This window comes from Hippopotamus amphibius, chromosome 7 (genome assembly GCF_030028045.1).
Source record: "Hippopotamus amphibius kiboko isolate mHipAmp2 chromosome 7, mHipAmp2.hap2, whole genome shotgun sequence".
Taxonomy (NCBI): Eukaryota; Metazoa; Chordata; class Mammalia; order Artiodactyla; family Hippopotamidae; genus Hippopotamus; species Hippopotamus amphibius.
Window position 1 is genome coordinate 9965520 of NC_080192.1, and position 26126 is coordinate 9991645.

At 53.3% G+C, this 26126-nt stretch overlaps 1 protein-coding gene across 17 annotated transcripts in view; it reads left to right on the forward strand.

Moving 5' to 3' along the window:
* Window positions 1-2619: 2619 nt before the first annotated feature.
* The window catches only part of CSNK1E (casein kinase 1 epsilon), a 33658-nt gene continuing 10151 nt past the window's right edge, over window positions 2620-26126 (forward strand). For 4 of the 17 annotated variants that reach the window (XM_057740868.1, XM_057740869.1, XM_057740878.1 and 1 more), the window contains exons 1-3: window positions 12882-13227; window positions 24649-24759; window positions 24887-25035. In XM_057740868.1, the coding sequence (XP_057596851.1) occupies window positions 12897-13227; window positions 24649-24759; window positions 24887-25035 (591 nt within the window). In that variant the 5' untranslated portion in view covers window positions 12882-12896. Of the gene's footprint in view, window positions 2676-2760; window positions 2792-8782; window positions 9045-12881; window positions 13228-13335; window positions 13452-15157; window positions 15243-15790; window positions 15984-16354; window positions 16520-16684; window positions 16773-17044; window positions 17093-24648; window positions 24760-24886; window positions 25036-26126 lie in introns of those variants that run through there. The other 13 variants (XM_057740882.1, XM_057740884.1, XM_057740870.1 and 10 more) reach the window with 11 other exon arrangements.

Genomic DNA, 26126 nt, shown 5'->3' on the forward strand with positions numbered 1-26126 from the left:
TCTCTTTCTGACTTACTTCACTATGTATGACAGGTTGTAGTTCTATCCACCTCATTACATATAGCTCCATCTAATCCCTTTTTAGAGCTGAGTAATATTCCATTGTGTATATATGCCACATCTTTATCCATTCATTTGTCGATGGGCATTTAGGTTGCTTCCATGTCCTGGCTATTGTAAATAGTGCTGCAATAAGCATTATGGTACAAGTTTCTTTTGGGATTATGGAGATCTCGAGGTATGGGAGGGGGCGGGGGGTGAAGGGGAAACTGAGACGAAGCGAGAGAGTAGCACAGACATATATATACTACCAATTGTAAAAAAAGTCAGTGGGAAGTTGTTGTATAACAAAGGGAGTCCAACTCGAGGATGGAAGATGTCTTAGAGGACTGGGGCAGGGAGGGTGGGGGGGACTCGAGGGGGGGGAGTCAAGGAAGGGAGGGAATACGGGGATATGTGTATAAAAACAGATGATTGAACCTTGTGTACCCCCCAAAAAAATAAAAAATAAAATAAAATAAAATAAAATAAAATAAAAGTCAAAAAAAAAAAAAGATATATCAACCATATATAATATATGGGCCTTGTGTGGCTCCTGATTCAAACAAACCAACTATAAGAAAAGATATTGTGGAGACAAATTAGGGATATTTGGACATGGACTGCGTATTAAATGATCTAACAAAAGAAATGATATTACTTTTGATAGGTGTAATAATGGTTGTGTGTGTGTATGGGTATGTTTTGTTTTTTGTTTTTTAACAAAGTCCTTACCTGTTAGAGATAATTGTTGAAGTATTTGTGGTGAAATGATATGATCTCTGGATTTTTCTCCTAAAAAATGTGTGCGGGGGGATGGGTGAAACAAGAATGGAAGATGTTGATATTTGTTGAAAGTGATGGATATATGGATAGATACCCTATCCCCTCTACTTTTTAGTATCATTAAAATTTCCATGATAATGATAGAAGGTAAAGCAATGAAGGGCTTGATTTTATTTTCTTTTCTACATTGTATTGACTCTCAATTTTATATAAAAATAGATGTTGCTTTTAGAATCAGAAAAATATATTAGGGCTATAAAATTAACTGAGGAGGTTGAAATAGCTGACCTGTCAACCTTGGAGCTTGGTCTGTGGGAAGCTCTGTCCCCCCAGGGTCCCACCAATGCAACATTGCCTTGAAACCTCCTCAGAGAGACTGCTAATTCCTACTTCCGGGCTATTGCGAGGATTACGTGAAAGGGGCTTATTCTAAAGTATAGAAAGTACTGAAAGTATAGAAAGTACTGAATTAATGGGAACTTTTTAAGAGATAAAGGGAATTTACAAAAATGAAATAATCCTGTTCGATGAAAATGCAGGAAACAAGGACAAAAAGCAAGTTTCATAGTGCCCCTACCCAGAAATGACCACAGTGAACATTTTTTTCCAGGTTCTTCCCTATGTGTGAAATTGTGTTTGGCTTTAAAGTACAACTAAGCCTGCTGTCACCACACACTTACAGCCTGCTTTTATTCTCTTACTATTTTAACATATTTCCTTGTATGCTAAGCTGTTTGTAAATATAGTTCTTAAATGGTTGCATAATATTCCATTGTGTTTGTGCTGTTCACCTGCCCCGGGTGTTGGACACTTAGACTAGTTCCAAGTTTCACCATGATAAGCAACTCCACGAGGAACAGGTACGCTGAATGACTTCCTTAAGATAGAAGTGGAATTGCTGAGTCCAAGGGTGAGCATATTTTCACAGCTCTTGGAGAGGTGAAACCTGGTGGTGCTCTTGATTTTTTTTTTTTTTTTCCTGCCACGTGGCATGTGGGATCTTAGTCCCCCCACCAGGGATCGAACTTGTGCCCCCTGCATTGCAAGCACGGAGTCTTAACCACTGCACCACCAAGAAAGTCCAATAGTCCAATAGTGCCCTTGATTTTTGTCACCATTTTGCTGGAATTTTCAACACAGAACTTGGCCAAATGTAAACAAGCTCACATTATACAAAGAAGACGGAAACAGTTTCCTGACTATAGGTGTCAGATGCCAGGATAATTTCCCCTGATACCCAAAGGCACGCTTCTTGGCCATTCACACACACACTCCCCTTCCTGCTTCCTTAGCAGGAGGTAGGGTCGAAGGGAAGTTCAGAGAGAGGGGTACGAACTAAAGAAAACACTCGGAGAATCAGAGGCTCCCCCTGTCCCTCCGGAGATCATTCCGTAGCCCAGGTGATTTGAACTTGGAACCCGAGGGTCTAACTGTCCAGTGTAAGCGGGGGTAGAGGGGGTGGATGTGGGGTAGCGGGAATCCCCAGCTCTTTCTCGGTTTCTCAAGGGGACCCTCGCTCTGGAAGAGTGGAACCGTCTCTCTCAGTCCGCCCACCCCCGAGCGTCGCACTTGGAGGCACGGCTGATGGCTGGGAGCCGGGTCTGAATGAGGCGTGCTTACCGGGGGAAGGGTCCCCAGCACCTCACCCGGCAAGGAGGAGAGTCACGAATCCCCGCGGGCCTGGAAGCGGGGGCGTGGCCGGGAAGCCGGGGGCGGGACTGAAGTGGTGACGTCACGGCCCCGCCCCCGGCCGGCTCCCTCCTTCCTGCGCGCGACGCCCTCGCTGAGTCCTCACCTGGAGGGACAGGTGTGCGCATCTCCCATCCCGGAGACCAACACGCGAGTGTCAGGTGAGCGTCAGCAGGAGCTCCGACTGGGGGCTGGGAGGAGGGTCTGGGGAGGGAGTCCTCACTGGACGCCGAGGAGAGCCTGGTCACAGAACGGAGCTGGTCCTGGGTCTGTGGAGGTACTGGTTGCTCCCCAAACTCCTACCTATCTCTTGGTTATAGACACGTTGTACTGAAAACGTAGGCTTTGGAAGGATTTGAAGGAGAGGAAGCTGAAGGGGAAACAGCAGGTTTCCAAATGTTTCCACCACAAATTATTATTTTTTTACATGATCTTTCCTTTGTTGTAAAATAATATGCACTGATTGACTCTTTGGCAACTGGATAAAAGTAGGAAAGAAATCACCCATGGTACTAACACATAAGCAAAACAACTGTGGATATTGTGATGTATTTCCTTTCAATCTTTTTTCTATGCACAATCCTTTTAATGTAACTTTATACTGTATTTACAATTTTTGTGTCTTGCTTTTCTCCTCTTAACATTGTGTCATAAGCATTTTCTCATGTTGTTATTAGTCATTCGTGTATGTGTAATCATTGTGTGTAATGGCTGTGTGATGTTACATTTGAAGGATGGGCCATAGCTGGGTACCATTTTGAACACTTGGAGGAAGGATTTGAGGGGGAGGCAGGGAGGTGTAATAGAAAAAACATGGGTCCAGGTCAGGCAGGCCAAGACCTCTACCTCCAACACTGGGATCTTGGGAAAGATCTTTGCTCTCTCTAAGCATCAGTTTCCACATCTGGAGAATGGCTACGTAAAGCTGTTTCCCCAGGGTATTGTGAGGATTAAGTGAGCTAATTTATGTAGACAGTCCCCCCACCCCCAACCCCCTGGTTCTGACAGAAAAAGGGTCCACATGTTTGTGAGTTTGGAGGAGGGATTTGGACCAGCTGAAGCTGCTGAGGGAGTGGAGTAGAGGAAGAGCTAGGGAGAGGGGGATGGGTTCTTGGGAAAACCCCCAGGATGGAGAGGTCTCTGGGTCTGGGGCAGACGGGCATGAACCAGCATCCACTCTGTCAGCCAGGCACAGACAGGGCCCCTGAGGCAGGGCTGGTGACCTCCAGGCTCGCAATGGGTTCAACTCCTTGGGATGAGCTTCTGGAAAGAGTTCAGAGTGAGGGGAGCAGACAAAAGTAGGAGAGCAGGCAGAGGTGGAGCTTAGTAATCAACCCCTGGTACAGATAAGGAAACTGAGGCTCCAAGGACAGGTGATCTGCTCAGGATCCACACAGGCAGCAGTAACAGAGTACATGTGGACTCCAGGGCTCCTAATGCCCCCAGGGGCCTCCACACCAGAGATGACTCAAGGCAGGGGGAGGAAGAGATCAGAGTTGAGACACCAGCTGCACTTAGACCAAGCTAAGTTGTGCTTAGAGAAAACAGAAGGCTCTGTTCTTTGAGCCTCCATTTTCTCATCTGTGAAATGGGGATAATAACTCTCCACCCACCTACTCAGTACCCACCGCCAGGCCTGTCCATCCACAGGTAGCCAGGGTCTCCTCCACTTTTAGGGGCCCATTCAGTCATACACCCTCACCCTGAACTCTGAACCCCTGGTCATCTTCAGAGGGGTACTGGGAACCTGTCAGCTGAACCAGGCAGGTACCTGTGGCCACACCTTGAAGTGGGAAATCCACACTCCTGTGAGCCATCCATTTCTGGACCTGGGAGGTTTTGTTCTGTGTTTGTAATTCGGCCCTCCTCTAACGTGCCCCTACAGCCTGCTCCCGCTGGATGAGAAAGGACTCTGAGCCCTGGCAGGAACTCCTGAGTGTTAAGAAAATCTTGTAGTGAGGGTCTACAGTCCTCTGAGGCGGTCTCTTTCTGCCTGGCCTGTCACTCCAGGACAGTTATGAGGGTGTCAGGCTCCCCTAGCAATTGGCTATCTGGGGTCTTCGACGTTCTGAAACAGAACTGGAGAAGTCACCTTCCAATTCACAGAAAATTGGAGGCAGCTCATTGTATGGTCACAATTTTTAAGTCATTTAGAATAACAGTCAGCCCCAGGGCCAGAATCAAGTCCCTGCCCTGGGCCTGGGAAATGATACTTTCTGAAACATCCACACCTCTGCTCCTTGTCCGTTTAAGAACCTGATAATTCATACTTATTGAGAGCCTCACTTGCCAGCCTCTTGTTCTAAGTGTTTTAGAGCAATACTACAAAATAGACACGTTATTGTCCCTGTTTTACAGATGGTGAAACTGAGGCACAGAGAGGTTAAATAAGTTGCTCACATGGAGCCAGGATTCAGTCCCAGCCATCCTAGCTTGAGCGCACATTCCCATTACTGCTGCCTCTTTAGACTAAAACAGTGTCTGATTTGACGCACGTCTGTTTTTCCAAATACATCTTTTTGTTGTCATCTTCTGCATGGACCGTCAGGGTTTTCTGGGAGTCCTCACGCTCTGTTGGTGTCTGTTGATGTCCTGATCTCCGTCTTAAGCCTGGTCACACCTATTTCTAGTGACTCATTCTGAGTTCTGGGTCTCCTACTGCAGACACACTCCGCCAGAGCAGGGCCCACCCCAAGGCCCAGATGAGGCCTGGCTCTGCTTCCCATAACTGAATTGGTAATAACTGCATCTGTCACTCAGGTGTCAGGCTCTGGGCTGCAGATGTTTTGTCCATCACCTCTTTTAATACACCTGTGATGCGTGCTATTGCCACCCCTACTTCTGAGATGAGGAAACGACGCTTAGGAGGGTTCGATAAACTCACCCAGCCACATAGCCCGGAAGTAACTGATTGACACTTGAATCCAGCTAGTTGAAGCAGGTTCTCTACCACCACTGCTTCTCACGGGAGAACTCACTGCAAGGACCCTAAACACTAATGCAAACTTTGGTTGCACACCCCGTCTGTACGAATAATTTTGAACATGCCTTTTGTATTTAAATGTATGTCTATTTGTTACAACTTAGGTATATATATGTTCTTTGTGCTAATGTGTGTATTATAACATGAACATTAGAGACTTCCCTGGAGGTCTAGTGGTTAAGACACCACGATTCCACAGCAGGGGGCACAGGTTCCATCCCTGGTCAGGGAACTAAGATCCTGCATGCCATGTCGCACAGCCAAACAAACATTAAAATAGAATATTTAGAAGACTAAGATAAAGTAAGAATACAAATTCTACTTTTTTCCTTCCCACGCCCCAGTGGATCACTGCATGAACTTCCTGGGGTTGTACAGGCATCTGCTTTATAGATAGTTACCTTAGTGGGCACCAGAATACCCTGGATGCTTCCAGAACGTGTGTGGACCCGTTCAGTGGAGGCCTCAGATACACAGGCAGGTCTGGGTTGGCATGCACCGAGGGGGACAAAGGCAGATTGGGGCACAGTCTCTGAGGCAGGGGGACGCTCCAGGGTGGGCCTGGGAGGGTAAACTGGAGTCTTTCATAACCTTTATGAACATCGGGTCAGATTCCCCTCAACTCTCTCAGCCTCAGGTTTCTAGCTGTAAAACATGTGGGGTGATCTCCCGCTCACAGGATTGTTGTAGAGTTAAACAAGATTCAATCATAAGCGTCTAGCGCAGTGCCCGGCACGTTGTCTGTCCAATAAATGCTAGTTTGCTAGTTCAGCGTCTCCATCTTCTTCTCATCTGTGTGTAAAACTCGAAGCTGCTCTAAGCAAAACCAGTGGATAAATCCCATATGTAGCCATTTGGCGTTGGAGGGAGACCCTGCCGACCTCCACCTTCCTTTTCAGCCTTCTCCCCAGAGGGAGAGGGATCCCAGGTGCCATTTGACTGGTCTCCCCACAGTGGCTCCACACCCCCAAATATCTGAGTTTCTCTCCCTAGAGCATTCACTTGGGCTGTTCTTCCTTAGCCTCTGTTTCTGCTCCGCCCTCCAGATCCCACCCACCTTCAAGTTCCACCTCCCCCACCCTCCCCAGTGGCAACTCCCAAATCACTGAAGGGGCTTGGGGGCCTTCTGGTTAGAAGGGGGCTCAGGGACTTGTCTGGATGCTGTATTTGTGTCGCCCTTCACATGAAGTTAAGAAAACCCAGGTCGTGCAGCTCATAGAATGCCCGGCCCCGGGGGAGGGCAAGGGGGCAGCTTGCCACCCTCTGGTGCCTCCACCGACTCCAGGCCACGTGGATCTGTCCTGCAGCACTTACTGCTGGTATATTCTCTCTGGCATTGTTTGTTTTCCCCCGTGTGGCTTGTGGGATCTTAGATCCCCAACCAGAGATGGAACCCATGCCCTGCCCTGCAGTAGAAGCGGGGCATCCTAATCACTGGACCGCCAGGGAAGTCGCTCTCTGGCATTGTTACTCTGTCTTTTTGCTTGGGTATACCTGGCCTCCCCAGGCAGAGGATCAGCTCCTGGTGAGCAGGGTCCGGTGCGGCGCTCCCAGGCCCTGTGAGGAGTTGGCATCAGGAAATGTTTGTGGACAGACATGTGACAGGCGGAGGAGCTGATGAGTCGCAGCAGCTATGCTGAGTTGAGAAGTATTGTGGGATTGGGGACTCTTCGCCGTGGCAGTCATCGTAATTCCCGTGGCCTGGCTGATGAGTGGTTGCGTGTCCTGGGGAATGGGATTGCTTGCATTCCCAAAGGATGGGAGGAGCAAGATGTGGAGAGTCCACAGCAGTGCAAACAAGGGAGATTGTGCAGAGCAGAGGGGTCAGGCGAGCCCAGAGGGGCAGCCAGCTGACAGGCCCAGTTGAAGGAAGGAAGTGGATGGGGGGGGCGGGGGGTAGCGGGGAGAGAGCTGGAGGCAGGGTGATGTGGTCCTTTGGTGATGCTGGGGTATTTTTAGTGCTCACTGTGCCTTTGGGACACGTGGCAGGCATTCCTAACTCCTCTGGGAGTTGATTTCCCTTAAGAAGACAGCAGCCCAGGGATTGTTGAGAGGGTGTGCCCGGCTGAGGGGGTTGGCGGAGAGCCTACCACAAGAAGGCCAAGAAAGCCCGGAGGGGGTGGGGAGAAACCACAGGCCTATCCCTGAGGGAAGGCCGTCAGGCAACTGTCTGACCCAGGGATGGAAAGTGCCAGGCCCCACCTCCACCCCCGCGACCACACACCCGTGGCAGAGTTCGCTCACTGCACAAATATTTATGGGGGCACCCATTACCAATTGAGCACCCACGGGAGCAGCTATACGAGGGTTTCTTTCTCTTGGAGCTTATGTTTACGGGCATTAAAAATAAACGAGCTAATGTTTTCAGCCTCCAGTAAGTTCCATAAAGACAATGTCAGGGTGATCCAGTAAAGAGGGACGGAGGGCAAGGGGGCCCACTTCAGACTGTGTAGTCTAGGAAGGCCTCTGGGAGGAGGTGACTTTTGAGTTGTGATATGAACCATGCGGAGGAGGCAGCCATTGAAGACCTGGGGGGAGATCATTCTAGGCAGAAGGAACAGCCCGTGCAAAGGCCCTGAGATGTGATGAAATGAAAGACCGGGGAGAGAGAGGTTCAAGGTGAGATCTGAAAGGCAGGTTGGGGCCAGATCGTAGCAGGCCTGGGAGAGAGCATGGACTTCACACTGATAGAAGGAGCCATTGGTGTGTTTTCAGTAGCGGAGGGACATGACCCCACCATTAACAGACCAGCGTAATGCAAGCTGGGTTCAGATATAGTTGGGAGGCAGAGCTGCCAGGAAGTGCACGTGTTTTGAATATGGGGGTGGTGGTGGGAAGAGAACCCTTTCCCACTGAGCCCAGATGTGTGGGACCTCAGGAGCTCTCTCAACAGAGTGCCCGGACGTGGAGCGTGGAGGCCATTCCTCATCTGGTCCAGCCTTAAGTTTACAGACGGAGACTGAAGAAAGAGCTTTAGAGGTCTCCTTGTTCAGCCCCTTTGGGCGGGGCTGTGAATTCTTCAAGGTCCCACTGAAATTCAGTGGCTGAGCTGGCACTCGAACCCAGGCCTCCTGCTACCCCGCCCTGCTGCCTCTTGGCTGAAGATGTCAGAGGAGGGAGGAACCATTGCCAGGAACGACCTGACTAGTCATGACGGTGTGGTGAGGTCACCCAGGAGAAGCGTCAAAAGGCAGTGGAGCCTGGAGAGGGCGGGCCAAGGCATCAGGGCACTGCCGTGGGAGCAGCCAGAGGTGGGGGGGGGGGGCGGGGGGGGAGCATCCTGGAAGGCTCTGCGGGCAAGGAGCCGAGGTGAACGGAGTCAGGAAGCATTTTCAGGCTGGCACACCTGAGGAGGACCTCTTAGAGCAGAGCCTGTGTGGGCCACTGACCCCGGAGAAACTTCTTGCAGGTGCCTCCTAGAACCGAGACCACAGATATAGACAGAGAGTGGGCAAGGCCAGTGGCTCACCTGGGCCCAGCTAAGTCTGCGTACCTCCAATCCACCTGCACCTCAAACGGGCTGTGGCAGACCCTCCAGGGAGGTAAGGTAAGGAAAGAAGCTGCTAGAAGGAATCTAAAACAGGCCTGCATTCACTCCCTGTCCGCTCCTCAGAATGGTAATAGGATCGACATCTTCCTCTCACTCAGGCTTCGTCTGGACTAGGGTGTTTCTGTGCATTTTACAAATGAGGCTCAGAAAGTTTAAGGAACTTTCCTAGGGTCACATGGTTAAAAAGTCAGCATTGGAGGGTAGCTTCTTAACCACTGTGGGCTACGTCTCAGGTTCCCTCTGTGACCTTGAGCAGGACTCCCTGAGTCTCAGATTCTCTGCTTGGGAAATGATGGGTTTGAAATAAATAAGCCCCACGAGGCCCTGTGGCTCTCAACTGGGGCCCGGAATTGCTTCTCTAGCAGAGGAGCTTTGGGGTCCGAGGGAGGGGGCCAGGGGCCTGTCCCAGAGCTGTGTTCTCCACCAGCCTGGGAGAGGAGGTTAAGAGCATGGGCTCTGCCTAAGGCCACTGCCCCGCTGAGGGTGGGTGTGAGGATTGAATGCAGGTAACAGGTCTCAGAGGGACCTGGCACACAGTAGGTGCTCAGTACGTGATAGCTCTTCATGTGTTCTCAGAGAGTGGAGGCTGTCCCTTCACAGTCCAATCATTCACTCACTCAGCAAATTCTTGTTAAGTCCCTCCAATGTGCCAGACACCAGTCTTGATACTGTGATGCAGTGATGTCCTCAAAGAGCTTTAAATCCCTGCCTCCGTGCAACTGGTATTCCAGTGGGGAGGCAGCCCAAAAAAAAAAAAAAAAAAAGGAAAAGGAAGTCAAATAAGTACCATATAGCATCAATCAGGTAGCGACGAGTGCCAGGAAACAAAATGAAGCAGAGGAGAGGCAGCTTTTTTTTTTTTTTAATTTATTTTGTTTATTTATTATTTATTTATTTATTTTTGGCTGTGTTGGGTCTTTGAGTTGCAACCTGAGGGAGGTGAGGTAGATACCTGAGGGGAAAGTGCCCCAGGCAGTGGAAGAGCCAGGCCTGAGGTCCTGAGGCTGGAGGACAGCCTCAGGGGACAGATTGTAAAGAGTCATTTTAAGAACCCTCCCCACTTGCTTGGTAAATCCGAGGTGCCCTCCTCCTCCCCACCCCACCCCCACCCCCACGACTTAGCAGGTCCCTTGGCGGTGGTGCTGAAATCTTTCTCCCCATCACTGAGCACCACATGATCCCCAGCCCAGTGCTCTGGGGTGCCAGGGAAACAGGTACAGACCGTCAGCAGCGGCTCCCCCTGACCAGCGCAGAGCAGCTGTAACCCAGGGCGCTGAAACCCAGGGCGGGACCAGTGATCAGCTCTTCAGACACCTATTGTCCCAGTCCTGATTGCATCTTCTGGGTGGGTGGCTGGGTGGGTATGTAGGGAGGGGGGCTAGGGGAACTCCAGCCCTTGGGCTTTAGAGTTGGGAGTTAAGTCCCAGGAGGAATCACTACTGAGAATCTAGTCTGGAGAGAGGAGTGAGGCCCAGAGGCTGCTGTAAGTTTTCTTTCTCTTTGGAATCACTTCCTCTTCTTGGCTGGGTTTTGTGTCCCCTCGGTTTCTCCTTAGAGCTGAGCTGCAAAGTTCTTTCCAAGGACCCGTGGGTGGTGTCAGAGGGGAGTAGGGAGGAGGAGAACTTGGGCCCACAGAACAGCTAATCAGGGAGGGGGTGTGGGGAGCATTCTTCCAAGGGAGAGAACGGGTGGGGGCGCAGGGTCAGGGGGAGAGGCTGGGGACAGGCCTTAAGGGGAGGAGTGGTCTCAAGACTGGTTGACCAGGATCTTCAGTAGTTGGGGGGGGGGGGTCAGTTACAAGTTCTGGAATGGGAGGGGACATGTGACACGATTGGGAGGGGAAACTGGGACATCTGACTGTTAATGTGTCCCCTGAGGCAAAGGAGCCTCAGATTCCTCTCTGAACCAAGGGAAGGACAGAGTAGGATTTCATCTGTTGTTGAGGGGATTAAGTGAGATAACACCTCTGCCAGTGCCAGGTACTTAGTCCAGTGCTGGAGGAGTATCAATCCCTTCTTGGGGAGAGAGGGCTGGGAAGTCGGGCCAGATTGGAAGGTTGGGGTGGTGAGGACGGAGGACACAGCGGTGTATCCACCCTGCTCAGTAGTGCTGGGGGGCCCTGTGACTGGAGCCCCAGACCTGGCACCTTGTCTCACTTAGAAGAACCTGCAGTCACAGGGAGGGCTGGCCTCCCTGGACACTGGAAGCAGGATTCTGGGTTGGTGACACTGGGATGGAACCAGGTGACAAAGGGAAGGGCATTGGTAGCCAAGCCTGGTGGCTGGCTTCTAGGACGGGTCACACCTGGGGACCTCCAGGAGATGAGGGAGTCATAGAGATGGGTAAAACAAGCTGACGTGAAGGAACATGTGAGGGCCCTTGGGCTGTGACCAAGGTGGGTGGCTGCCACCCAGGCCAGCTGAGTGTAGCCAGGGCCCAGGGTGAGTTTGGGCCCAGAGTGGCAGTTCTCCCAGTGTTTTGAGAGAAGTAGGGAATACAGACCTGTCATATGAAATCTTCCCACTTTAACACTGGGAATCAGTTAACGAAGCAAAAGAAATAACAACAAAAAACACCACGCAGACCAAGCAAAGCCCACCACTTTGGCTGGCGACCCTCTCGGGTAAAAGTGGTACTGAGGGCAGGTCCTCAGTTGACTGCCCCAGACCTCTCCAGGGAGTCTTATTCTCACTCTCCTGTTCTTGGAAGTGAGATTATGATAGGCTCAGTTTCCCAGGGACCAATGGGAGAACAGAGCCATCTTATGCTGGGCCAACCCCTTCTCCGCCCTGGGCTGCAGTTTCCTGGGCTCTGAAAGAAGAACCCAGCCTGTGGGGCTCCTGCCAGTTTGGAGAGTGTGACTAAGTCCCTCAGGCTCGAAGGAAGATGCTGTTGTTATTGAACTGACTCTTCCCAGGAACCATGCTTCCGGGACTGGATGCAGTGCACTCCAGCATTTTGTGTGTCCACAGCCATAGTTGCGTACGTGAACGGATGTGTCATAATTTAGAGCTTTGCATGGTACAGTGTAAATACCATCGTCTTAATAACTCTGCCCTGGAATCGTTCACTGCCTGCTATGGAAGCCAGTAGGAAGCCTTAATTCTTGGTGACCTGGGGAGGGATGGGTGCACCTTCCGGATCTGCAGATAAGGAAACCCAAGCCCAGAGCTGGGAGAGGCGTTGGCTACATGTGCACCACTCAGGGGACCCTGGTTCAGGTGTTGGTTCTACGGCAGTATGTGGGGTCCCTCATTAAACGAGTGAGGACAGGATTGGGTTTGAGGTCAGCTCTGTGCCCATTAGCTTGAGCTGCTGATAGAGGAAGAAGGGAGAAGAAAAAGGTCTTTGCCTCTGATTTTTCCATGGGGGAGCTACCTCTCTGGGCCTTTTGTCAATGCCCCTCCATCTCTTGCTGTCAGGTCAAATCGTGGGCCCCTGAATCAACCGGGCCTGTGGGTTCTGCAGCTCTCAGAGCCCCGAGGCGGAGTGAACCCCCAACTCTCTAAACATTCTCCTTTTGCAAGCCCCGGCCCTTCGGAGGGACCCACTACTAGCATGTGAGAGAAGAGAGAACCCGGCAGAGGGTTTGGATCTAGAAGACCCCAGCTTTTTGTGTGTCCTCCTCCTCCCCACCCCCAACCAGGTTTTCCCACCTGTGCCCCCACTGGATCAGGGTGTCAGTGTCTGTGTTCCCTGGCTCCGCACAGAAGACCTCGTTCCCGCAAGGCGCTCCTCGCGAGGCTAAGGGGCCGTGTTTCCCGGCTGCGGGTCCCCCAGCGTCCCTGGGAGCGGAGGGCGCGGGCCCTTTAAATCCTCCGGGGCGGCCGCGGCGGCGGCGGGCCGGGGATGACATCAGCGGGCGGGCCCGGGGCTCAATGGGAGCCGGCGGGCGCGCGCCGGGCGGGAGCGCGCGAGCCGGCGGCGGGGGCAGTCGGGCAGGAGGGCCCGGAGGAAGGAGGAGGCGGCGGCGGCGGCGGCGTTGTTGAGAGCGCAGAGCCTGAGCCCGGCCGGGGCGAGCCGAGCGGAGCGCGGCGGCGGCGGCGGCGGCGGCGGCTGGGCCGGGAGAGGCTGGCGCGCCGGGCGGCTCTGCGAATCCTCCGGCATCCGCCCCGGCGGGCCGCCCCCGCCCGCGGCAGCCCCCCGAGCAGCGGCCCGGCACCGGCGCCTTCCCGGCGGGGTAAATATTGGGGGTCCACGGGCCCGCGGAGGGGCGCAAACCTGGGGGGAAACGGGGCTCCCTCCGCCTCTTTGTTTTTGCGCGAGAGGGAGGGGAGGGGAGGGGAGGGGAGGAGAGGGCGGACACACGCGTGTTCGCTCTCGGGTATGGGGGGGCTGCCCGGGCGCCGCCCGCTCGGCCCGGCGAGGACAAAGGCGCGGCTGGGGACGAGGAGGAGGAGGAGGGTGACTATTATTTTGCAGGCTTGCCCGGCGGAGGCCCCCCGAGTCCGGCCCGCCTCCCCCTCCTCTAGCTGGACCTTTCAAGGCCCCAGCCGGCCGAGACGGCCACCCCGGGCTGCGATTTGGGGACGCAGAGGGAGGGGACCCGGGACTGGGGTGCTGGGGGCACCCGATACTGTTGATTCGGGATTCTCAGCCAAACCCTGGGCTTCGGGAGTCTTCACCAGACCATCAGCAGCGCCCCCCACCCCTTCGCTCCTGACCCGGGTGCTCCAGACCTGGGGGTCAGCAAGGCTGCTCCCGCGTGTTGGGTGGGGGCGCTTGGGGGCCCTGGGGTGATGGGGTGTGTGGTCACCCAGCCACCGATTCTGTTTTCCTTTGTGGAGAGAAAGAAAGGGGGTGGGGGTTATTTATCAGATCGGATTCTCCTGTTTCTGCGCGTGAGAAATCCATGTTTTGCAAAAGTCTCTGTGGAACATAGAACTATGTTTGTGCCGGGTGTCTCCTTGGAGGATTCCCAAGCTCTTCACACCCAAACCCAAAGTGGGGTGAGCCCCCTCCCCAACTTTTCCCTTTAGTTTTCTTGCATATTTTCTTCTTGGATCAGCCTTGGTCATGGAGAAGGATTTGGGGACAGGGGATCCCCGAGTGTCTCAGTTGCACCCAACAGATGCCAGTTTGGGGCTCCTTTGCCTGGGTGTCTGGGATGTCCCTCCGGTTTTTACTTTGATGATCCAGGGACAAGCGCCTGGTTGGGGAGGGGGTGGTCAGGGAGTAAGAAAACTGCCCATGTGCCATTCTGCTTGGTAGTTTGTCTATTTTTTTTTAACCAGTTGAAACTCCGGACTCCGGACTCCTCATGTCCGCCTTTTTTTTTTTCTTCCCTCGTTGATTCCAATGCCACCCCCCACCGCCCCCTAAAAGAGAGAAGCAGCAAAGAACTGGAGAGCCTCTCCCAGTCCTGACTCAAGCCTGTCTCCTCTGCTCCGGGAGGATTTTGGGGAGACAGTGCTGGGACAGTCTGGGCTCTCCTTGGGGCCCTGGTTCCCCCGGGTGTAGGAGGAACGCTGGCGGGTCTGGGTGGTAGCACGGAGCATTGGTGGTTGTCTGCAGGGCTAATTGTTTGCACCCTCTTCTCTCCCCTTCTCTGCCGACAGCCTGGTGAGTGGGGAGGGGCTGGGGGGTCATGTGCGGTGTATTTATGTAAGACACCCAGACGGAGGGCACGGGTATTTATATAACCCAGCGTGGGTATTTATGTAATATAGGATGCGGGTGTATTTATGTTCCTTTCCTAACCTGCGGCTTTCCCGGCTGCCTTGTGTGCGCTCTGAATTGGCGTAGGCGGAAAACGGACTGGGGGGGATGTTTGTGTGTGTACGAACCCGCTCCCCACCCCCCACCCCCGCCCCGCCCCGGCAGAGCTTACAGTGTATGTCTGCGCTTCTTTCTTCCTTTGGAGTGTACACACAGGATGGTGTGTATGTGAGGTGTGTGGCATGTGAGTTTCCCGGCAAATGTGGAGTGTGTTCTGCTGGCAGCCCTGGCACCTTGACTGGGACTGGCCAGGCGTGTGGACAGAGGCCCTTGGTGGAGAGCCTGGAGTTTGGCCGGCTCGGGGTGGAGGCTCCTTCCTTGTGACCATTGGTGAAGGGCTAGTGTCGGCTCCCTGGGAACTAGTGCTGAGGCTGGATGTCTCTTCTGGGCAGGAGCTGTTGGCTCCTTGCCTCCGCTGGGGTGGAGAGCTCTAGCCTGACCATCTGTGGAATAAATTTCCCCCATCTCCCCTCCCAGGTGAGTCTGGCCTTTGGGGTAGTACTTGGCATGGGGAAGGGACAGAGCCTCTGTGCTGCACACAATTGCTTTTCCATATTCCTGTTTTGTTTGTCTCCTGCTATGAAACAAGTCCTGTTTGAGGTGGTGGGAGGCCTCCAGGTAGGGCAGCAGGAACCCTGTCTGGGTCCTAGGGGAGGAAACTGCCACTAACTTGCTGCTGGGAGGGTGGGGGGCAGGTGGCATGGCCTCCCTGGGCCTGAGTTTTCTGTCTGCAGAGGGTGGCACCTCTTTATAGATTTCTGCACTTGTCCTCCCAGATCTTAGGGATCCCCCATCCCTTTCCTTATTTCATAGGCCAACCCTCCCCATCCCCCAGAGCAAAAACCACCTCCCGGTCTTTGAGTTTCCTCCTCTGCTGGCCAGAATCTCAGAGTGCCCAGACCTTTGCCCCAGGCCAGAGCAGAGGGATCCCTACTAGGGTGGCCTCTGATGTTCCCTGAGCTTGGACACCCAGGGTGGGGCCCAGGAAGGAGGAAAGTGCTCAAATCAGCACTTCCTCCCCCCAGACCTTCTCCCACCCCACAGAAGCTGGCAGCTCAAAACCTGGCTTTGGCCTCCTCAGTTGCTCTGCAGGGCCCTCTTAGGAGATCGTCAGTCTTGAAGAAAGCCAGCCCCAAACTGTCCATGCAAAGAAATCCTTACAGAGAGTCCTGTGTGAGGTTCTTGGTGTTGCAAGGTCGAGAGGGAGAGGACCTGAAGGTGAATGTTCTGGGGGCCCCTTTTCTGCCTTCCCCCTAAGTTGGGGAGGAGACCTCTCTTGCAGGGCACGCTGCAGACTTGCAGGGTCTGCCTCTGGGAAGACCAGCCCAGGCTGTGGAGACCTGGCCTCCAATTCTTGGTGCTGGTAACCTGGGGTGGGAATGGGGGCATGGGGACCCTGTCATTTCCGAGTCCTAATGGGGCTGAGGAACTCCACTGGGGACCCTCTGTTCAAGCTGTCCTCCTATCCCTGGAGATTGGAGTTTGCTGGTGGTTGCCATGGCAGCACCCCCAGGATGATCCGTTCCTGCATCCCCCCTCCCCATCACCCCCTTTGTCCTTAATTTTCCTCTCAGGGTCTTTGCCCGTTGTGACTGGCCTGCCCCCTACAGGCTCCTGTTGGAGGGTCCTTGAATGAGTGTCCCTCGAGGAGATACTTGCTTCGCTCTTTCCTCCTGGGTCTTGTTTCTGGTCCCCCTTCTGCCTGGCTACACTGACACCTGTTGCTACCTGACACCTGGTTGCCCTCAGGCAAAGTGAGGCCAAATCCCTTCCTGGCCTGTGGGAGGGAGAATGTTGGTGTCCCAAATTTCCTGTGGCTTTGTATGACCTTTCCTGGGGGTGGGGTGGGGTCCAGGGGCTAGGCCCCCTTCCCAGCTCCCCTCCTCTCTGAGACCCTGTGTTTCTGCTTCCTTCTGCAGCAACAGTAAACCATGGAGCTACGTGTGGGGAACAAGTACCGCCTGGGCCGGAAGATCGGTAGCGGGTCCTTCGGAGATATCTACCTAGGTGCGTGTTTCTGGCTCCAGCTTAGTGGTTCTGGAGTCCCTGGGACACCCCTGGGGACTAGGAGGAAAGATGCCAAGATGTCATGCTCTGAAGCCGGAACGTGGCTCTGGTGGCATATTTTGGTCATTTTGTCCCCAGAGCCATCCCAGGTGGGGAGGGAAGCAGCGGGCTGGAGGGGAGGCAGGCCAAGGGGCTCCTCATTCAGGGCAGGGGGGTGGTTTCCACTTGCTGCAGTCCGGGCAGAGGAGGGTATTTTTAACTCTGGTTTCTAGCTGCGGATGGCCTGGGTCTGCAGTGGGCCGTGGGAAAGCCCAGGCTGGGTGAGTACCCCTGTCTCTTGTCTCCTGGGGGAGGTTGCTGGTGGACAGAGAGGCCTGGGCTGCTGCTTGCTCCCAGCTAGGCCGGCGCCCTGTGGTCCGCCTCCTGGAATTCAGCCCAGGAAGGCTTCGGAATGATGCAGGCCCCCCCTAACCTCGGGGTTGGGGCTGGGGCAGGGCGGGTGGGGGAGGTCTTAGCTTTTAGGATCTCTCTCCCCGGATGTGCTTCCTGTTGAAAGTCTGAGTTTGCTCTCCTATTGTCAGTGAAACAAATCACTGATCTCTCATCCCTGTCCTTGACCCGGGAGAATGCCATTTTCTCAGCTGCCCTGGGTGGGTAGGCACCGTTAAGGGGTGCAGCCCTTGGGAGTATTTAATGTGGAGGGAGACATTGTGTTGGTGTTCATGAATTGGAGTGGTTAGAGCGAGGTGGCAGCCCCTGGGGTTTCTCCCCATGCGTGTCCCTGTGCCCTTGGAAGCATCCATGCCTCTGTTTCCCTCCTGGGAAAAGAGCAATACGTCAGCTCTGTCGTGGGCAGAGGAAACTGACAGGTCAGTGTGCCATGCTTGTTGCTTCAGAGCTCAGGGGATTCTCTTGCCCAGTGGTCTGGGTCTCTGCCCCCTTGGGGTATGACGTCTGCTTCTCAGTGAGCCGCCCCTTCCCCGTCAGAGGGGCGGGGACACGTACGCCCACATTCTCTGGGCAGTGCTTGTGCTGGGCTGGGCCCTGTTTGAATGTGGTCTCCCCATACAGCAGCCTCTAGAGATGATGCCGCGCTTTCCCCACTTTACACATCAAGAGACGGGCAGCATGGTCAGGTGGGCCACCGAGGCTTCTCTCCAAAACTAGAAAAGGCAGACTTTCTACCCGCAGCCCTCCACAGGAGGAAGAGAGCGTACAGGACAAAATGTGGGAGGGAGCCGTCAGACCTGGCTTTGTGCGGTGGGTGAAGTTTGTGTGATGCTGATGCCTGGTCGGCTGAGGACTGTCAGGAGGCACACGTGAGATGGGCGCGTGGGGAGCATCTTGTAAAGCGCCAGCCGGATGTGCAGGTCATTGTCAGGCACCTGGTCGGTCACCCTCCTGTAAATACCGCAGAGCTCACGACAGAGGCAAGGAGCCGTGCAGGCTGGCGCTGTTTGAAAGGTTTGCTCTGTGACTCCAGGCTCCTCCAGGGGGTGGGAGGCAGGGGGCCAGGCGTTCGGTTGTGTCCACCTTCTTGTTCCAGCGCCCAGCATGTGGGCGGTCAGTGGAGTCCTCTCAAATGAACGAATGAGGAAATGGGGGCTGTGAAGTGGCCTCACTTATGGCAGGAGAGAGGAAGGTTGGGATATGGGGGCAAGTTCAGGTCCCTAGTCTATTTCTCAAGTGCTGTGTTACCTGGGATAAGTCACTTTCTCTGAGCCTCAGTGTTCTCATCTGTGAGAGGGGGTACCCATCTCCTTACTGTTTGTGAAATTGGGGTGGGTATAAAGGACCCTCTCATCATGGAGGCTTTGGGCTCAGGACTAAAGCCTAGAGCCACTGGCTTGAGGGCAAAGGGCATGAAGAGGCAGCTTTTGGCAGATGTGTACCTGCTCCTGGACAACACCCAGCCCCGGGCCTTCTCTTTGCACAAGGGAAGCTGAGGCCCAGAGATAGGCAACCCAAGGTCACTCAGAAAGCCAGTGTCCTTGGCTCATGTGGTGGGACCTCCCTAGGGGTAGTACTTCCTGTCTATCCAGTAATCATCTAGTTCATTTTAAAAACTAGGTCCGGGTTTACTCCTCTTGTACAGGCTGTGGAGTAAATTCTACCAGGGTTTGGGTACTGGCATTTCTTTTCCTCGCTGTATGCCCTTGAGCAAGTGATGACCTCCACAGCCTTGGCTTCCCCATCTGTAAAATGGAGTCTTGAGGCCTCCAGGGTGATGAGAACTAACGAGTAATGGCATGCAGAAACTCTGCACACACTCTGCCCAGCAGTGGTGCTTTTATGTTGTGTCTCCCAATCCTCAATCTTGGTTAGGATTTGCTACTGTCGGAGGAACTAGGTCCTCTTAGGCCTGAGTGTGGGCCAGGAGCCAGTTCTCTGCTGACTGTCCAGCCTTCGCCAGATGCACAGGCCTTGGGGACCTGGCCTGATGCTGTGTCCTGCCAGCTCCTTCCTGGGCCCCTTTCGCTGGTGTGGGGATGGTAGTGACTGTAGGGCCTCCGTGGCTGGCCTTGCTGGCTCCCTTTGTTCAAAGCTCTGGCCACATTGTTGCTGGTGCCAGTGCCAGGGCCTGACTCCAGATGGCCTCTGCAGGTGGGGCTGGGCGCAGCCTCCAGGCCCTGCTTTCCAGGATCGACTGAAGGCGAGCACATTTGTGGATGTGGCTGCAAGGCCCGTGGTCCTCTTCTGGTCCCTCCTCCCTCTCCCCTCGGCATCACAGGGGCCAGCCAGCAGAGCGGGGCAGCTTTGTTAGGGCCTCATCTTGGCTGCATGGGGTCCAGAAGTGGCTGAACCTGTGCCGCCCACTTTACCAACCGCTGGCCGTGTGCCTCGGGGACTCTCTAGACCTCTTAGTCTCTGGTCTTCAGTTCTAAATTGGGGAAGGGGGGGAACGGTACGCCCCTGCAGGTGATTGTGGGGGTACTTCATCCCCACCTTCGGTCCAGCTGGGTCCCTGATTGTAGCATGTCTGTGAGTGTCTGCGTGAGCCCCCACGGGAGATTGGTCATCCCCCCTCCCCACCTAGAACTTGCCAGGGTCCCAGACCTTCTAGGGCTGGCCAGGTCCAAGCCCTTCGCTGTGTCCAGGTTTGTTTTCCAGACTGGCTTATCCTCCCACAGGGCTGCTCATCCCATCCCCCTAGGGGCCACGTCTGCCACCTTTGCCTCCCACTTTTTTTTTGGTCTAAAATATTCTAGTTTTCTTTTTTTTTTTAATTATTATTGGTGTCTAGTTGATTTACAATGCTGTGTGAGTTTCAGGTGTACAGCAAAGTGAATCCGTTATACGTATACATAAATCCATTCTTTTTTAGATTATTTTCCCATATAGGTCATTACAGATGCCTGGCACTTTTAACTTACAGTTATCCTTTGTTGTTCCCATAGAAGGTGAGCTGAGCTCTTCCAGGGCAGGGCTGCCTCAGCTGGCCCAGGGCTAAGTATGTGTCTGTTGATTGAATGAATGAGATGCTAGGGAATTGGAATCGAGAGAAAAAAAGGCTCTAGAGACTGTTTCAGATCCTGGCTCTGCCCCAACCGGTTCTGTGTGACCTCAGGCCAGTTACACAACCTCTCTGAGCCTTAGGTCAGTAGTTGTGAGAAGTAAGGGAGGTCAGAGGGAGGACTGGAAGCTTCCTGGTAGAGTTCAGAGGCAGTGCAGGGGTCTGGTGGTGGGGGGACCCGTAGGCAGCTGTGGCAGCTTTCTAGCAGTTGGTGGGGGTCGGAAGCCTTTGCCTTACAGCTTAGGTCTCTGTTCAGGGAAGTGGTGTGGCATTCAGTCATTGACCTTTGGTGTCTCAGTTTCCACATATGTTGAATAGAGATACAAACAGTAGTACTGGCAGGATGGTGTAAGAGCTCAAGGGGACAAAGTGCTCCTCCCCTCCAGCTCCCCATCTTGGGGAGGGTGTTCTCCCGTCACCTCTGCTCCCTGCACAGTCTGCTGAATCATAAGTGCTGAGGGCCCTGCGTCATCCAGTGTTGCTTGGTCTCTGCCCCCTGCCTGGGCAGGGCCACCATCATCTGGACAATTGCAGCAGCCTCCTGGGTCCCCCCACCAAGCCCTCTTCAGTCCTTTGTAATACACCAGTGGGTCTCCGCAAGGGGAGGGGGCCAGATTTTGTCCCACAGGGGACATTTGGCAAGATCTGGAGACATTTTTGGTTGTTTCACCTTAGGGTGGCGGGGGTGGGGGGTACTGCTGGTAGCTAGTGGGCTGAGGCAGGGATGCTGGTGAGCACCCTGCGGTGCACAGGACCACCCCACAGCAAAGAATCAACAGTGCCCTGTAATGAGGCGTCCATGCCTGGCCCCCGAGTCTCAGGCTGATGCCAGGATCTTAGCTCAGCATTGAGACCCTTCCCATCTCTACCCGGCTCACCTCTTCCACTATCTTCTTCATCCACCTTGAGCTCCAGCTGCACCAGACCACCCAGCACTCACTGCACCCATTCTCTTCGGGCCTTTGCCCATGCTGCTGTCTGGATGGTCCTGCTCACACAGCAGGAGCCTGTGCAGCCTTTCCTCCCACTGCACAGCCAGTGGACTGCAGTAAGCCCCAGCTCCACCCCGCCCCCATCCTCACTGTCCCCCAGAAACGTGCGAGGCTCTCCCCAGTGATGATTGTTGTTGTGGCAAAAGCACTTTACAGTTTGCAAAGCACTTTCTCTCCCGTTGCTCACTGGATTTAGGAGTCCTTTTTTTTTTTTTTTTTTAATTTTACGTAGTTTAGAAATGAAAACACACAAACCAAAAAACAAAAACATGCAAAGTGAAAGAAGCCAGTCACAAAAGATCACATACTGTATGATTCCATGTATGTGAAATGTCAGGAGTAGGCAGGTCCATAGAGACAGAAAGTGGATAAGTGGTTGCCTAGAGCTGGGGGCGGTGGGGAGCCCCTACAGGTGTTTTGGGGATGATGAAAGTGTTCAAAAATTGACTGAGGTCTTGGTTGCATGACCTTGTGTATATACTAAAAACCACTGAGTTGTACACTTTAAAGAAGCAGTTGTGTAGTATGTGAGTTATAGCTCAACAAATGTTGAAAAAAATGACAAGATATAATAACATGGTATCAGAGAAATGTCCTTTTCACCTCCGGCCCTGATCCAGCCCTGATCCAAGCCTGCGGGGTCTTAACTGGTTTCTCATGTTTCTTTGCAGTGTTTCTTTATGTGGATCCAACCAAACAGATACATATTGTTTCTCCACTGTTTTTTTAAACAAGAAAGGAGAGCATAGAATACATACTGCTCTGTACTTTGCTGTTTCACTTCTTGTATCTTTGAGATCTTTCCACTTCTGCACTGAGAGAGCTTCCTCATTCTTTCTCCATTGTGCCCCGTTTTATGGATGGGCCTTTCTTTATTTAACCAGTCCCCACTGCTGGACATTTGGGTTGTTTCCAAGCTTTTACTGTTGCAAACAGCATCCTCCCGGGCCTTATTTTGCACTGTGGGAGAGTGTCAAGTAAACTCCCCATCGAGGGAGCAGGAGGGAGCCAAGTGGCCCTGCAGCCTGACCTGCCCAGGTCACACTGGGACTGCTGGGGAGGAGTACCCCCCGCCCTGCCCACCGACAGCATGATAGCTTAGGTAGACATGATCTTTCAGGGTAATATTAACTTGCATTTCTCTTACAAGGAGTTTGGGCATCTTTTCATATGAGTAAGCCATTTTTATACTAATGATTTCTTTCTTTTTCTGTGAAGTGTGTTTGGATCCTTTACCCTATTTCCTATGGAGTCGTTGGTCTTTTTCCTACTGATTTGTAGGTGCTCATTATATATTAGTGTGATATTAGCTCTCTGACATTGATAAGAGTTACGAGTATGTACTGTGTCTTAGGACTTTGTTTCTGGTATTTTTCCATGGAGCAGGGATTCCTTTTTTGGAGGGGAGGGAGCGTTTTTTTTTTTTTTTTTTTCTTTAATGGCTTCTGAATTTTAAGTCAGGGATAAAAAGCCTTGCCTACCCCCAAATTAAAAGGTAGTGCTCACTTCTAACATCTCATTGTTTATTTTTTTTTATTAAATGTATAAAACGTGCATGGTATAAGGCATCCTTTCCACCACTCAGTTGGAGGAGGACATGCCTGTCACCTTGAAGCCCCCTGATACCCCACCCCATCCTGCCCTCTGCTTCCCCCACACAGAGGTAACCACCATCTGGCATTTTAAGTTATTCTCTTCTGTTAAAGAGTTTTATCCCATGTTTATATCCCTAAACTATATATATTTCAGTATCGTGTGTTTTGAAATTGAGACAGAACTGTGCTTGCATCCTCCTGCCTCTTCCTTCCTCTTTTTTTCTCTTAAAATGAGGTGAAATTTACAACAAAAAATTAACCATTTTAAAAGTACACAATTTAGTGGCATTTACTACAGGCCCAGTGTGGCGCGACCACCATCCCTATCTAGTTCCAGAACATTTTCATCACCCAGAAGAAAACCCTGCCCCTATTATGCAGGCCCGTCCTATTTCCCCCTGCCCCCCGACCATGGCAACCACCAGTCTCCTGTGTGTCTCCATGGATTCACCTGTTCTGGACATTTCATATAATGGAATCAAACAGTATTTGTCCTTTGGTGTGTGGCTTATTCACTGAGCACAGTGTTTGTAAGGTCCATCCGTGTCGCCACAGCATGTGTCAGTGTCCTGTTCTTTTTAAGGGACAGACGGAATGGCTCTCTGGGCCTCCAGTGATGGACGTTCGGGTGTCTCCACCTTCTGGCTCTTGTGAACGGTGCTGCTTCCTGCTCTCTGCACTCAGGGTTCAGATTCTGCGAGCCACCCGTTTACCCGTCGTGCATGCCTTTCCACTGCCCGTGGCGTCCCCGGGGCACCTGCACTGCCCGCCCTGTAGCCATCCTTCTGGTGCTGAACGTTGTGGTCATTTGTACAGGTCCTTGCGTGTCCTCCCGGTGCTCACCTGGTTCTGAAGGGCACACACTTGGGAGTAGACTGGCTTTGTCAGGGGTTTGTGTGTGTGCAGCTTTACCAGATAGAGAGGCCAACCTGGTTTCCAAAGTGGTTGAGCCAACCTACACTGATTTATTTTTTTCCCCAGTATGATCTTTGACTCCACTTGGGACATCCGGTGCGTGGTGTGAGCTGTGGTATCTTTTCTCAGATCCCGGTTGTTCCAAGACGTTTGTTGCTTAGTCCCGCCTTGTCCCTTGATTTGAGGTGCCAGCTCTATCCTGTACTCAGTTCTTCAGTGGTTGTGTCCTCCTCCGGACTTTGTGTGTTGACTGTTTGTGTGCTAAGACTACGCCGTTTAGTTACCGCAGCTGCAGTCCCTCTTGGCCCCCGGAAGGAGCTGGCCTCTCAGCCTAGCCCCCAGCCCTCCAGCTCAGCCCACCCATTAGTGAAGCTGGGGAAACAGGCCACGTGCAGCTGGGATTTGGGTCTTTCTTGAGACAGCCTTGCCCCCCTCCCTTCTCTCCTCCTCAGCCCCACACCCCACTGACCTCACCTTTCCAGCTCGGTCCTCAGTGGCTTCTACCCTCCATGATAAAGTTCCCCTTACCTGGTCTGGGAGCGTTTTTCGGCCCCGCCCTGACCCCCCTCGCATTCAGCCTTCCTGCTGCCCCAGCCTCTGGTTCTCTGAATGATCCGTAGCCCTCACCTCCTTCCCTGCACGCGCTTCAGCTCTGGCTCTCCCCTCCTGCCCTAGCTGGGTCGGGCACCTGCTCCGTGCTCCCCAGGCCCTCTGCTTCCCTTGGATATAGCGCTGGGCCCTCTGCCGCCTTTCCAGCCTCCCTCAAGGGGCGCTGCGCTGCTCTGGGGCACACAGTGAGTTGGTCCTGGTCTGGGGCGGCCTGCCCAGCCGAGTGTGACCCCGGTTCGTTGCCCTGGCAGGTGCCAACATCGCCTCTGGTGAAGAAGTTGCCATCAAGCTCGAGTGTGTAAAAACGAAGCACCCGCAGCTGCACATCGAGAGCAAGTTCTACAAGATGATGCAGGGGGGAGGTGAGGGCCGGAGGGAGCTTGGGAGGGTGGCAGTGGGGAGCCTGAGGAGTTCTGTGCATGTGCCTGTGTGTGGGAGGGGCCCTGGGGCTGGTCAGGGTGGCGAGTGACAGCCCCGCATCCCCCGCAGTGGGAATCCCGTCCATCAAGTGGTGCGGGGCCGAGGGTGACTACAACGTGATGGTCATGGAGCTGCTGGGGCCCAGCCTCGAGGACCTCTTCAACTTCTGCTCCCGCAAGTTCAGCCTCAAGACGGTGCTGCTCCTGGCCGACCAGATGGTGAGTCCCCCACCTACCCACGCCAGCTGAGGACTGGGCTCCCGGCTTCCCTTCCAACCTCCTCTGTCCCATCGTGCCAGTGGGCGCTGGGTACCTAGCTGGAGGATGCTGGGGCAGGAGGCAGTGACAGCGACCTAGGACAGGCCTGGTTCCTGGACCAGAACTAGGGAAACTTGACCATCAGCCATGGTTGGGATGTGGGTAGGGAGGGGGTATTAGAATGTAGACTCCCAGTTTTCACTCCAGACCTGCTCGGTTGGGCTTCCGGGGAAGGCCTGGGACTCTACCCTCAGGTGACTGTAAAGCCTGTGGTCACACAGACCTGGGTCCTATCCCTGTGGAGTGACTGTAGGTGAACTGCTGGGCCAGAGTCTCCCCAGGAGCGCCTCCCCTTTGCTGGGTTGTTGTGGGGTCACCTGGGATGCCACGCAGTGCCTGGACCAGAGAAGGCGCTCACGGATGAGCAGTGCTTAGGTCCTCAATCCCTTTATAAATCCCAGGAGGAAAACTTAAAAAAAAAAAAAGAAAGAAAGAAAGAAAAGAAATTTAAAAAGCATAGACTTCTGGCCCTGCAGTGGTACACGGAAATGTTGTTACATAGGGGTCTGTGTCTGTGGCTGCCCTGTAGAAAGTCTGCAAACATTCTCCAGTTTTAGGCTAAATGTGTGGGTGCAGAGGAGGGTCATCAGATTCCCACAGGATGTGAGACTCAAAAAAAGTTTAGGAGGAAATACTCAGAAGCCTGAGGCCCAGGGAAGGGGCCTGCCAGAGTACGTATTTTGTGCATATATGTTAATTTTAAGTTTCTGACACATTGTTTAAAGGAAGACAAGGGCCTGTCTGTCTGCCTGACTTTGGTGTTTTCTGGAAGTCTGGGGACAAATCCTGTCTGTGTGCTCCATCTGTGTCACCCCTGCCAAGTTTAGAGTTCACTGGTGCTCCTGCTCCCCCGGTCTGGTTGCCAAAACAACCTTCGAAATGCCTCTCTGGTCCCTTGATAGCCTCTCATGTCCTCTGAGGGTGCAGAGCCAGGCAGGCGAAACCTGAATGCCTTGCTGGGTTTCATTTCTAGATCTTGCCATTCGCTTTCC